The sequence below is a fragment of the Dermochelys coriacea genome, chromosome 27, assembly GCF_009764565.3.
Source record: "Dermochelys coriacea isolate rDerCor1 chromosome 27, rDerCor1.pri.v4, whole genome shotgun sequence".
Classification (NCBI taxonomy): Eukaryota; Metazoa; Chordata; order Testudines; family Dermochelyidae; genus Dermochelys; species Dermochelys coriacea.
This window is the reverse complement of record NC_050094.1, coordinates 2917365-2932109: the sequence shown is the minus strand read 5'-3', so window position 1 is coordinate 2932109 and position 14745 is coordinate 2917365. Positions and strand designations below refer to the sequence as shown.

Genomic DNA, 14745 nt, shown 5'->3' with positions numbered 1-14745 from the left:
TCCAAGCATGGGGAAATAGCGTAACCATTTCATCTCATCTGGGCCACTACCTCTGAGAACTCCTTGCCGGAGGATGTTGTGAAGACCAAGACCATAACAGGGTTCAAAAAAGAACTAGATAAGTTCACGCAGCATAGGTCCATCAATGGCTATTAGCCAGGATGGACAGGAATGGTGTCCCTAGCCTCTTTTTGCCAGAAGCTGGGAATGAGCAACAGGGGATGGATCACTTGATGATTATCTATTCTGTTGATTGCCCCGGGGCACCTAGCACTGGCCACTGTCGGAAGACAGGATACTGGGCTAGATGGACCTTTGGTCTAACCCCGTATGGCCATTCTTGTGTTCTGGGAAGGAGTGACTGAAAAAGATTTGGGATGAATGGGGAATGGAGAATAATCAGCTGAACCCAAGCTTCCAATGTGATTCTGTGGCTAAAAAGGTTAATGTGATCCTGAGAGGAATAAACCAGGGGGAAAAGTAGGCACTGGTGAGACTGCTGCTGGACTATTGCATCCATTTCCGGTGTCCACAATTCAAGAAGGATGTTGATAAATTGGAGAGGGTTCAGAGAAGAGCCACAAGAATGATTAAAGGATTAGTGTTAATGTTAAATTCCAGGAGTTCAATCTATTTAACTTAACAAAGAGAAGGCTACAGGTTAGAAGGAACATTGCTTGCAGGTTCCCTTTGCTTCCTCATCAGAAGTCATTTTTCTGTGGGGAAGCAAAGAAATCCGTGCATGCGCAGTGGCCTGAAATTCCACCAGGAATAACATATGGCTGAGAACGCCAAGAAGAATGATTGTTTCTTTTTTTTTTCCCCCTCCTGGTATCACTACAAATAAGAGTTAAGTTGTTTGGGAACATAAATTGTGCATTTCCATTCCAAGCATGTCAGTAAAGTTGATGAGCATGAGAAGAGAATAAGACCCACGTCCTTTGGGATTAGTTTCTAGCATGAATTCCACCTGCCCTACCTTTTGTTTCTTGCTTGTGCCAGGCTCCCCTTTGAGAATGCTGGGATCCATGGCTTCAATATCCTTCACCAACAGGCCAAAAAGTTTATCGTTGAAACTGAACACAAGCTGTGGAAGGAGGGAAAGAAGAAAACCATTAATTTAACTTGTTCAAAAGATGCTAGGACTTCAATGGGAGTAGGGTAGGAGGGACAGGAACAGGATTTGAGGGAAGACAAAATCTTAAGTAAATAGTTGACTGAAAAAGAATTAGCCCACTCCTATCACTAGTCAAGAGAATTAAAATCCTACTCTACAGAACAAAACAACATTTCACCCGTTGCAATTAAATTCTTCAAAGATGGTCAAATTTAAAACTGGCCAACAGTTATGTCTCTAATAAAACATCACAGACAACGGGTTGGGGGAAACTGCAGAAAACTACTGACCTATATTTTGTGGAAAAGATAGTTTAGAATATCCTTATCTGCAGATTAGTTTATTACAGAAGTTCTCTGATGCTGTGATCACTGTCTTCTCTTCGGTATGGAGTAGAGCACAGTAGCAAACAGTAAGGCTTACTGTTTGTGGGAAGATTTTACAGACTGCATAACTGCCAACCATGTGCTCAGTCCACAAGGGCCACAGCTGCCTCCCTGTGCTTGAGGTATTATCAAGAGACCCTTACTAGCAAACAGTAAGGCTTCCTAAAAGCCATTATCACCTCAAGGACATAACAGACCCTTGGTCAAACACTTATAACAGATAACATTTAAACCAATATCTTAAAATAATAATAAATGTTTGCAACTCTATGGAACCTTACACCTGAGGATCTCAAAGTGCTTTAAAATCAATAGATTAAGTCTCAACCACCTTCCAAGACCTGCAAATGTTCCTATTTTACTTCTGGGAAACTGAGGCACAAAGAGATTAAGTGACTTGTCCAGAGTCATACAAGAATTACATCCAGTTACATCAAGTCGGAATTTGACCCAAAATCTGTCACCAAGTTGGCACCAGAACCCAGATCTCATAAGGCTTTGATTTTCTTTATGGGCAGGGCTATGAAAAAGCCAGGTTTTGTACCACTTTACTCAGGTTGTCCCTACAGACAATGAAGCACTTATTGTTATAGACTGTCTCTGACAGTGAGACACGCCTTCTGCTCAAAGTGATGGGAATGCTCAGCAATACAAACAGTTTGGTTAAACATTCCTTAATATTTCACAATACAGAACCTACCAACAGTATGATATTTGTCACCTCACTATAGTTGAATGGAAGTGATGGAAACTATAGCAATGATTTAACACACCTGCTGTCCGACTGAGAAAGCCAGGCTGTTGAACTGCTGGATGAATTCAGCTGCCATCTTGTCTGTGTCATACGGGTTGGCATCAATGCTCTTCTTCTGCAAAAAGTCTATCTCAATTGTCATAGTGCCGATGCACTGCTTGGTCTTGTCGAAAGTGTATGGGGAGACTGGAAAAAACCCCACATATTTCAGCATGGTGAAATCCCAGTACAACCTTGACAATGTACCCAACATGCTATAAACTGGATTATACACTCTCACAGCTATATACGGGAATACCACTACTACAGCCTAGCAAGTGTGATTCATAGAAAACATTTCACCCAACACTTGAAAAATCCCAATTACAATATAAGAATTTATTTCTATTATAATAATTATCTGGTTCTTTGCAAAAATTCAGTCTACTTGTTCAGATAAAAGTTCTTCATTGATCTGAGGGTAGAAGACAAGTGCAAGAGGAAAAAAACAAAGTAAATGGATCTTTACATTGAAGAGCACTACAATATGTTTAGAACTTGGAATCGGAGTCCCCAGAATCCCTACCGTATGTGATGAAGTATCCCGTTTTACTACTTCATCAAGCTTAAAATGCACAGTTTAATGCTGAAGAATCATTTGTGATTGCATGATAGGTTTACATTATAAATCTCATGTACTTCCAGAATGGTATTTAAATACTCTCAAACAAGTGACTGGAAATGCTTAAAACACAAGAGACGCACCCGTGAAAAAGATTTGCATTAAATCCACAAAAGCCATTTAGACCACTGGGCTAGCACTGTAGTACAACTGGCTAACACTTCGTACTTAGATAATGCCTTTTAACCATGGTGTTTGAAGGAGGTCATTACATAGAGTCATTCTGATTTTACAGACTGCATAACTGCCAACCATGTGCTCAGTTCACAAGGGCCACAGCTGCCTCCCTGTCTCTAATGGGAGGAATCAGTTTGAGATTGGGGCTCACTGAGACTAAGAGCACAATCATCCTCCCTCCCCCACTTCTCCCAATACCACCCTGAAATAACAGTGCTGGCAGTTGCTCTTGAGGTATTATCAAGAGACCATTCCTGCACACAAACACAGGTACATGATGTAAATTGCAGGGAATCCAAGTTACTTACATCAAAGCAATACAAAGAAGTGAAATCATAGAACCATAGGTTTCAGAGTAGCAGCCGTGTTAGTCTGTATTCACAAAAAGAAAAGGAGTACTTGTGGCACCTTAGAGACTAACGAATATATTTGTTAGTCTCTAAGGTGCCACAAGTACTCCTTTTCTTTTTTCATAGAACCATAGAATATCAGGGTTGGAAGGGACCTCAGGAGGTCACCTAGTCCAACCCCCTGCTCAAAGCAGGACCAATCCCCAATTTTTGCCCCAGATCCCTAAATGGCCCCCTCAAGGATTGAACTCACAACCCTGGGGTTAGCAAGCCAAAGCTCAAACCACTGAGCTATCCTTCCCTTGCCTAGATAATTAGTGGTTCCAGGAAATCTACCTGCTCCATACCAGATTCTCAGTACTAATCCTTCAGTTCTGATAGTGACCTACAAACACTTTCATTAGAAAATTCTTCTGAGCTCCTCCTCCTCAAACATCTCTCAGCTCTGCCCCCCAGCCGGCTGAAGAGACGTAGCTCCTCCATAGCAGGGGCAGCATGCAACAAGCATACAGGATGGTATACCCTCTGTCAATGCACATCATTGTGTGCACACCGTGGCAGTTTGCAGTAAACCGAGGGTATTCCATGCTCCTTTGCTTCCGAGCAGCGTGCATTCTGGGATTTTTCTCACTGTGCATTGTGAGATACATAGTGGAAGCCAGGCTAATTCAAAATTTTAAATAATCCCATGATTCATCCATCTCCATACTTCCTTTAGGGGTGGGCTAGCACCATATTCAAATTGCTGTTGACCAGCACGGACCCAACAATGCTCTGCATTGCTATGCTGCAAATGCGCAGAGGCTGTTTGAGCTGTATTTCAGCACTCAAAGCAGAGGAGTTCGGCTTTGAAGTTCACCAACTGCACCACCAAGCAGACGATGTGGCAGCAGCTCCTCCAGCTGCTAGAGGATCTTTAGCAATGGTGGAAGGAAGACAAGGAAGGAGGAGGAACACACAGAGCAATTGACAGCAGAGAACGTGTTCCTGGAGCAGCTTCACTTTGTGCACCGCTGTCTCTGGGCTTGGGAAACCAATGCAGACTGATGGGAACGGATTGTTCACACCTGGGATGACCAGCAGTGTCAAGAGAATTTCAGGACTTGGAATGCAACCTTACTAGAGATATCTGCTAAACTGACCAGCACCTACAGCAGCAGCATACCAACATGCAGTGCCTCATACCAATCAAGAAGTAGATCACAACTGCAATCTGGAAACTGGCCACCCGTGAATGCTACTAGGCCATTGCAAACCAACTCAGCATGGAGAGATCGACCACTGGAGCCACTATCATGCAGAAGTGTGATGCCATGAAAAAGGTACTGTCGCACCAGGTTATAAAGCTTGGTAATGCTCAGAGTGTTATTTATGATTTTGGACACACAGGATTCCTAAAGTGTAATGGGACAATTGATGGGACCCATGTGCCAGGCATTTACCTCTCTCCACCCTTAAGGCACAGAATTCATAAACAGAAAGGGGTTTTCCTCCAGCTTGCTCCCGGATTTGTAGACCACCGTGGCAGGTTCACTGATATAAATGCAGAGTAGTCTGGAAAAGTCTACCATGCTAGGATCTTTTGGAATACAGCTCTCTTTATATTAATGGAGAAAGGACTGTAGCCCCCAGGATAACTGTCATTAATGGTATGGACATGGCTCAGGTATCCTGGGAACACCCGGTTTATCCTCCATTTTCCTGGTTAATGAAGCCATTCACAGCCTGCTTGGACAGAAAGACAGACCTTTTTAACTACTCACTCAGTAGTTGAAGAATGGGAGTGGAGCGTGCATTTAGCTATTTGAAAGGGAGATGGCACTGTCTGTGGAATAGGTGGGAAGCAGCAGAAAAATCCCCAAGATCACAGCACCATGTTGTATTTAAAAAATATTTATAAGACTATGGGAGAAAACCTCAGCAATGGTGGGAGGCAGAGGTGGAAAGATGTACTCAATAGTTTGAGCAACCAGCTAGGTGGCTAATACAAAATGCAAACAGGCAGGGCAATATTCATCAGAGTCTCTTACTGAGTATCCCCAAGAATGAAAATGCTGAAGAATCACCGATTCAGAATGCAGACTGTTACGTGATTCTATTACTACAAATCCAGTTTACAGATGATCCTAAAGATAATGCCATTGATTCAAACAGAGCTACTCCAGAGATGAACTTGTCCCAAGGTATTTTTATCAACAAACTATTTTTTGACTGGCTGAAAAGGATTTTTTTTAATTTATCAATGAATAAGGGTCAGCTACCCATCAGTCTCAACATGTGATGACCAAACACCCTGGTCTAAATCAAGCAATAATCTTGATGCAGAATAGACTTCTACATTTTATGTAGCCGCAAAGTCATTATCTCTGTGACAGTGTTCAGTTACTGAAATTTTATTTCTGTTATGACAGAAGATTAACATTGTCCGAATCATTTTCTCTGATGCATGTCACATACAATGCTCATTTTTGGCCCACTCCTTAGAGGAGCGCCCGCTGCTCCCGTGTTCTCTACCGGCTGAATTCTAGCTGGTTTAGAGAGTACAGTCGTGTCATTTATCCAGTTATCCATAATAGCATTGCTTTTTAAAAGACATTACTTGAGGTGAGAAAGGGAATCAATCATCAGTTCCTACCTTGCTTATTTGTGAGCAACAGAATCTTTCACCTTATTCAATGGAGAAGAGGGAGTAAGCAGTTAGATTTGCTAATGAAGTATCTAACCCACATTATTATGGGCAAGAGACTGAATGAAACTTAAAATATCATAGATTCAGATCTATGTTGCCTGGGAATGGGGTGAACGGGAGAAGAAAGATAGTCAAGACTTTTTCTCCTGCTACTTACTCAATTTAAAATTAAATTAAGCTGCCTATGCTTCCTCTTCCCCTGTACTATGCCACCTCCCCCACTAAAACTTACTATGATTGGTGCACCTTGGAAGGCTTACCTGTTTTTCTCCAGTCTGCCCAAACTCCCAGGTCAAATCCTAATTACTTGCATCAGTTTAAAACCTAATTCTGTAATGAGATCTGCTAACACAGACCCTTACACCTGAAAAGATTCCAACTGAAGACAATGGGAGAGCATGCAGGTGTTTAGAACCTGAAATAACAGATCCCACTACAGGACAGGAACCTCTGTTTATAACCTCTTGAAGGAAGAGCCTTTATGTTGTGCTAGCTAATAAAGCACCAGCGAAGACCTATGGATGGGACAACACATGGCTAAATACTAGAAGCTGCAAAGACTCAAGAGCGCCAGTCTTTGCCAACACTCACCTTCCCACTTCATCCCCAATCTGCATCTGAAGTCACCCTATTGTGTGTGTTTAGCATTTCCAAAGATCAGGCCTCTTATGTGCCTCAATGTGTAGAAGACTAAATTTAGCACCCAACTTTGAAAAATCTTGGCTTACAAACCAGATTCTTTTTAACTGCCCCCAATTTTGAAGCCCTATTCATTTGTGAGAGCTGTCTTTCCCATAAATTCACGCTTCCTGAAGAAACTCATGTGGAGCAAACAGCAGATTATTTTATGATGTTGCTGTATTCATCTTGACACATTTTGTAACAATATGTCATGTCAAGAAACTCATCTTCAACCATTATGCAGTTTGGACAGGACATTCTCAGACATGAACTCAAACTCTAAGAGCGATGGACGATCAGAAGGCTTGCAGCCAGATAACAGAAGGACTTCTAGCCAAGGAAAAAAGGTATCAGGTATATTCAGGATAAGTGAAATATAAGTACTAATTAATCTTCTAACACAGGTCCTACAGGCCCTCAGGAGGCCCACAAGATATTTATCTTAGCCAAATTAGGCCTTAGTATTTAGGATAAATTAAGTTAATAATAAGCCTCTGAGCTTGTGTCAATGTTTGTGTTATGCTGATGTTTGGATAATAATGTCTAGGAGATCAGTAGACATCCCACGATGACCATTGATAGCCTTCATGAAATGTTAGAGACTTCCTTCAGGTAACTGCCAGTTACTATGGTGATAAAGTGAAGTAAGTATTAATGAGCATAAGGAGAATTAATGAGTTAGCCTGTGAAAAATGAGGCACTCCAAAAATAGTGGGGTGTGGAAGTTTAAGAAAGCAAAAGGAGTTAAAACCTTCATAAATATGTATGCTGTTCAATAAGCATCAGCATAACACATTATAAAAGCTGGTTTCAGAGTAGCAGCCGTGTTAGTCTGTATTCGCAAAAAGAAAAGGAGTACTTGTGGCACCTTAGAGACTAACAAATTTATTAGAGCATAAGCTTTCGTGAGCTACAGCTCACTAGCTCACGAAAGCTTATGCTCTAATAAATTTGTTAGTCTCTAAGGTGCCACAAGTACTCCTTTTCTTATTATAAAAGTTGAATCCTGTGCGCATGAGCAGAGGGGACACCAGTATGACAATCACTGGTGGTGATTATAGTGAGGAGAAGGATGACTACAATGACTAATACTTTGGATTTTTCCACAGGCATGGTGTGACTAATGCAAATGCTTTACTTTCTGTATTGGCCTGTCTCTCCTTTACCAGATTGCAGTGTGTACTGTTTCATTGGCTAATAAAATAATTATAGAAAAAGCATTATGTATTATTTCGTGCCCCCTACATTCGCCCTTCTACTGATAATCTCTCTACTGTAGTCAGTCTTAGGGGCTGAACTCTCAAAGATTAAAGTAGGTGTAAACCCTCACCTTGGAATCAGTAATTGGTGAAAGTACCCCATAACTATAGATAGGGCTTCAGGCTAAAGATCTGGCACACTCCAGCTCAGTTCACCTTTAGTCTGTAAACCATATAAAGAATCAGCTCTGATAAGTTTATGTTAAGTGCTTGACCTACCATCTATGTCTTGTCCAATGGAGAGGCCGGCCCATTTTCTCTGTAAAAAAAAAACAAAAACAAAAGTTGTAAAGAGAGACAACCATTCACCCAAATTACAGATACCACCTCACAGGAGAGTCTACTTCCTCACTGTGAGCTTTAGGAAATGTAGGAAGCCCAGTCTGAACAGCAAAGCAGATAGACTAAAACCAGGGCTGTTAATTAATCACAGTTAACTCACACAATTAACTCAAAAAAATTAATTGCAATTAAAAAAATTAATTGCGATCACACTGAAACAATAGAATACCAATTGAAATTTATTAAATATTTTTGGATGTTTTTCTTCATTTTCAACTATATTGATTTCAGTTGCAACACAGAATACAAAGTGTACAGTGCACATTTTATATTATTTTTATTATAAATATTTGCACTGTAAAAATAATAAACAAAAGAAATAGTATTTTTCAATTCACCTCATACAAGAACAGTAGTGCAATCTCTTTATCATAAAAGTGCAACTTACAAATGTAGGGTTTTTTGTTACATAACTGCACTCAAACAAAACAATGTAAAACTTTAGAGCCTACAAGTCCACTCACTCCTACTACTTGTTCTGCCAATCACTAAGAGAAACAATTTTTTTTACATTTACGGGAGATAATGCTGCCTACTTATATACAATGTAACCAGAAAGTGAGAACAGGCGTTTGCATGGCACTGCTGCAGCTGGCATTGCAAGATATTTACATGCCGGATGTGCTAAAGATTCATACGAGTCTTCATACTTTGGCCATCGTTCCAGAGGACATGCTTCCATGCTGATGACGCTCCTTAAAAAAAATAATGTATTTATTAAATTAGTGACTGAACTCCTTAGGGGAGAATTGTACGTCTCCTGCTCCGTTTTACCCGCATTCTGCCACATATTTCATGTTATAGCAGTCTCGAATGATGACCCAGCACATGTTGTTCTTTTTAAGAACACTTCACTGCAAATTTGACAAATGCAAAGAAGATACCAATGTGAAATTTTTAAAGATAGCTACAGCACTCGACCCAAAATTTAAGAATCTGAAGCGTCTTCCAAAATTTGAGAGGGATGTGGCGTGGAGCATTCTTTGGTCTTAAAAGAGCAACACTCTGATGCGAAAACTACAGAACCCAAACCACCAAAAAAGAAAATCAACCTACTGCTGGTGGCATCTGACTCAGATGATGAAAATGAACATGCGTTGGTCCCCACTGCTTTGGATCGTTATTGAGCAGAATCCATCATCAGCGTGGACGCATTGTCCTCTGGAACAGTGGTTAAAGCATCAAGCGATATATGAATCTTCAGTGCATCTGGCATGCAAATATCTTGTGATGCTGGCTACAACAGTGCCATGCAAAAGCCTGTTCTCATTTTCAAGTGACACTGTAAACAAGAAGCAGGCAGCATTATCAACTGCAAATGTAAACAAAATTGTTTGAGCGACTGGCTGAACAAGGACTTGTAAGCTCTAAAGTTTTACATTGTTTTATTTTTGAATGCAGGTTTTTATTGTACATAATTCTACATTTGTAAGTTTAACTTTCATGATAAAGACACTGCACTATAGTACTTGTAGTAGGTGAAATAAAAATACCATTTCTTTTGTTTTTTACAGTGCAAATATTTGTAATAAAAGATATAAAGTGAGCACTGTACACTTTGTATTCTGTGTTGTAATTGAAATCAATATATTTGAAAATGTAGAAAACATACAAAAATATTTAAACAATATTCTATTAATCTTTTTATTCGCAATTAATTTTTTAATCGCTTGACTGCCCTAATAAAACCTAACAAAATACTTAGTAAGAGATGACAAAAAAACTCAACAACAAAACCCTTACAGAATGTCATCGTTTTGCCATTTGATGGCTTTGACTGTAATGTAACCAAGTTCTCTGAAACCATCCATGTTTAATCCCACAGAGAATAGTTACAACAGCTCTTGAAGACAGAAATGATTAAGTGCAGCCTTGTTAACAAAAGTGAGCTCATGAGTCCAGCACATCCCTGATGATGAAAGAAACAGTATGGGATATTTTTCCTGCCATTCAGTTCAGTCCACTCTCAAGCACACGCACTGTATGAAGATTAAAGGGGAGATGTATCTCAACAGGCAGAAAAGAGTATGCTACACTTTACACTCATTTTAAATGGGTGATTGTGTGAAAACTCTCATTGGGGAAAATATTTATAATGCATTGTATTATGGTTTATGTTCTTTTGAGATCTTTCAGTGAATGAGAAATTAGGTGCTATAAAAAGATATTTAAGTGAATTTCAGTAGGTCTAAAGGATTCTTACAGAACAGAACCCTATAATGAGAAGGAATGGACAAGTGGTTTAATGTACTCTGAGTGAAATTCTATGGCCTGTGTTACACAGTGAGACTAGAATGATGATGATCACAACAGCCCCTTTCTTGGAGTCAGAATTTAATAGAATTTAACTTATTGATATGGTCTGGATTGTGGTTTGATTGCAGAACTCGCTATACTTTCACCTTTGAATACCAAAGCTAAACATTTCTCATTCCAGTGACTAAATCATTCTTGACCATAAATCTCTTTACAGATTTGCAGCCAATTCAGCTTTTTTAGTTCCCAATTTCTTGGGCAGAATTATTGAGATCCACAACAAAATTATTGCTTACTGCTGAAATTTCTAGCATTATTCATTAGCTGGCCCTTCCAAAAACATCAAGTATAGTTACATTCCTGAATTTCATTGTCTAGCCATACTAGGGTCTGTCCCTCTTTTGATGCATATGTAATTTCCATTAACATAAGTAGGAGTTACAAACAAAGCATACTCCAGTGTTGACTGTTGCTACTTTCTTGGAAAATAGTTCTACTGAATTAAATAATCTCTAGACACTACTTTAGCAAGGTACGATGTAAAGTAATTCTTAGCAAGAATGATAACCTGATTGCCTAGGCCCAGAAACCAATGGAGAATATCATCATATGTATAACACAGGCTGCAATTAATTTTTTTTTTAAATCAGAAATTACTCAATTGAAATCATTCATTCAATCAGCATTTGTAGCAGATCTTATGAGCAAGATGAAACAAACTAAACTGAAAAGAAAATTCCTATTTACATTTACTCCTCAGCACTGGAGACATTTCCCTAGTTGCAATTTTAAGAAAAAAGTCTCTCAGCACCTATATTTCAAAGCAGTTTCTGCTTTATTCACTTTGTGAAGTGTTTGTCAGCATGGCAGCACCTACTGGAACCTTGCATTAGATGTACATACTGTAACCCACTGCTGCCAAGCATCTTATACTTCTCATTATTTTCCAGACTCCTGTCATAGAAGTAGTATATGGAGCATCAGTAGAAAAGGATTATGTTTTTCCTGATTAAGACATAATGGAACATATGACAACCTTACAAAATTCTGTACACCCACTCACCTCAACAAGCATATATTAACTTTTTCATCAGCATGGTAAGAGTGAGAAATTAGTTTTTGTGCATACACGGATATAATTTATGACATCTGAGGCTAACATACTGCAGAGAATAGGAGACAAACCAGAAGAACTGCATGATTTAATAGATCTTTTCTTGCTCTCGCATTTAGATTCTATAACAGAGGACAGTAATAAGCAGCTACAATGTATATGCTTATTCCATTATAACCTCTTTAAAAAAAAAGAAAAAGAAAGACAGTCAAGAGCCAGCAGAAGGTTCGCTGCACCTATCTCAGAGTAGGCCAAATCCTCAAGTAAGCTGATATGAATTAAACAGAAAGCATTTCTGGAGAAAAGTTGGCAAACATGTTTTCTTTCATAATTTGAATGTGCTGAATCTGAAGATGAGGTTTACCAAGATGAATTTTCAACTTTAAGGCTAACATTTGTAACTTTAAAAAAAATAAATAAATAGACAGTAAAGGAGAGGTACTAAATATGGAATATGTTCCTAATTTGAAATACTGTGCTATCAGAAAATGCAGGCAGTGATCTCTGGTCACGTGATGATAAGCACTTGAATTTTGTTGGTTTTGCAGTAAGGCTGACATTTAGTAGTTAGTTTGTTCAATCTTTTTCATTGTTGTATGCAGTGTTGTTGTAGACATGTGAGTCCCAAGATATTAGAGAGACAAGGTGGGTGAGGTAATTTGTTTTACTGGACCAACTTCTGTTGGTGAGAGAGAGAAGCTTTCAAGCTTACACAGAGCTCTTCTTCAGGTCTGGAAAACTTACTCAGTGTCACAGCTAAATACAAGATGGAACAGACTGCTTAGCATAAATAGTTAACACACATTTTAAGCAACCACTCAACCACTTCACCTTGAATCTTGTCTTTAGCTGTGACACTCCAAGTACCTTTCCCAGACCTGAAGAAGAGCTCTGTGTAACTTCAAAAGCTTGTCTCTCTCTCACCAACAGAAGTTGGTCCTCCAATAAAAGATATTACCTTATGCATCTTGGTTCTCTAACTACTTTTCAAGTATTTTTGATGAGAGTTCAGTGCACTGCTATACATTACACAAAGAATCATACATAACATAGTATGACATACTTTATTTCCATAAATTCTCCTTTCAAAAATATAATTTATTAGCTAATTATTAGTCCTAACCACTAACCTAACCTAAAGCTTACTTTTGCATACAGTACAAGTTGAGTATTGATTTGGATACCTATGCCATGGCACAAGCTACGTATTGGTATTATTTGTTCAATATCCATGTGGTAGCTGGTAATTATATTTATTAGTATCAGGTATTGCACAGATGAACCATGGATGCAGTCTTGAACCTGAAGCATCCTTCAACAGTAGCTTACGAACAATGCATTATTTGTCAAGAAGTGAAAAAAAAAAAAACAGTTTTTGCTTCTAGTGAACAGGAACTGGCTACAATATAAGAGGCAACCAATGCAAGACACTCAGGGATTTCCAAAATTGGGATGCAATTGATAAGAGTTCTAACAGCTCTTCAATCTGAACGCAGGCAATCGTTACTTTGCATTAAAAACTATTATGCAACATACACAGGCAAAATTAGCAAACTTCATAAATCTCCTAAAGCTACTTCACCAACCAGGAAGGGTGAACTGCAAACCTGATCTTGCGTTACAATCAGCAAAACCTCGACAGTGTTTTGGAGCAAGGCCCCCTTAGTGAACTTTGCATTTTCTGCCAGGATGGATGTTCCAAACAAAAAACTTTCTTCTGTAACGACATTCAAAATGAACAAACAAGAGACAACCGAGTATGAACATGAGCACCGTGTACCGGAAGTAAGTGATCTTATAGATTCAGAAGGGAACTACCACCCTAAATGCTATAAGCATTTCTTGAGAAAATTAACAAAAACTAAGCATGAAACCACTCATAGTGGTACTGACTTGGCAATGGTCTGCCTTAGTAATAAGTCAAAAAAAGGAAAAACAGGCTGTGTTTTGGAACTTTCACAGGTATGGACTCATTACTGTCTTCTCTCAAATGAGGCTGGTGGAGAAGTCCCATGTTCATTTGTGAGCCACACAGCAATCTTCAAAGAAAAACTTATTCTACATCTTATGGTGCTTACGAGTTCACTGTTTTACATGATCAACCTGCTTCCGACACACACACACACATTATTAATGCCTGTCAAATTCCATTGCATCCCTTTCTCTAAATTATTAGTGCAGGAGAAGAAAAATCATCATGCATTTCAGTTTACAAGATTGATCTGGAAGATGAATTTCCCTCAATGGTACATGTAGCATTGAAATTACACTCAGGTATACTTGCTCATCCTTGATACCATGCGCTAAACACCAGTGAAGAAGAGGCACTAGCCTGCATACCAAAAAGAGTATACATGTTTTTGCAACTCCTCTTGGGTGGCCAATCTATTCTTGAAGTAGGAGAAGTTGAAGGTGATGAAGAAGAGAAGGAGGGCAGCACAGAAGATAATGTTGCAGAAGTATATGAAGATGAGAAATAGGCATCATGTAAACAGTCCAGGGTGTTAAATATTGCACAAGATTTCATGGACAGCGTAAGTTGAGACAAGTGGATACCCAAACAAGTTGGGCTTGGAAGCACCCTTCACCAAGCCACAAGATTAAAAAAAAAAACTTATCCAGATGTTTCACAACACTGGGCACTGTATCAGTCAAAAGGATGTATTTCGAGCTGACATAGCACTAGCCAACAGCACACTGATGACAAGGAATGAGGATGGGACAGTAATCCCAACAAGCAAGGCTAAATGAAGATTTACCCATTTCACTACAAAGAACATAGATATAAATGAGTTTACACTTGATGTGTAAAACATATTTCATGAAGTGGCAGAGAGGACCTGCATCTGATCTGATAGTGCAGGACATTGAGCCAACAAATCATGCTTCTTTGAATCTTCCAGATGCAATGAACACAAACTGTCCTGCTAATACCACAGAAGGTATAGCAGAACCAAAA

The 14745-nt window shown here is 39.2% G+C and overlaps 1 protein-coding gene across 3 annotated transcripts in view; it reads right to left on the bottom strand.

Moving 5' to 3' along the window:
- The window catches only part of NSF (N-ethylmaleimide sensitive factor, vesicle fusing ATPase), a 177454-nt gene that overhangs the window by 123459 nt on the left and 39250 nt on the right, over window positions 1-14745 (bottom strand). For all 3 annotated transcript variants that reach the window (XM_038385821.2, XM_038385822.2, XM_043503254.1), the window contains exons 4-6: window positions 8294-8333; window positions 2277-2443; window positions 980-1087 (exon numbers count right to left, since the gene is read on the bottom strand). In XM_038385821.2, the coding sequence (XP_038241749.1) occupies window positions 980-1087; window positions 2277-2443; window positions 8294-8333 (315 nt within the window). The remainder of the gene's footprint in view (window positions 1-979; window positions 1088-2276; window positions 2444-8293; window positions 8334-14745) is intronic.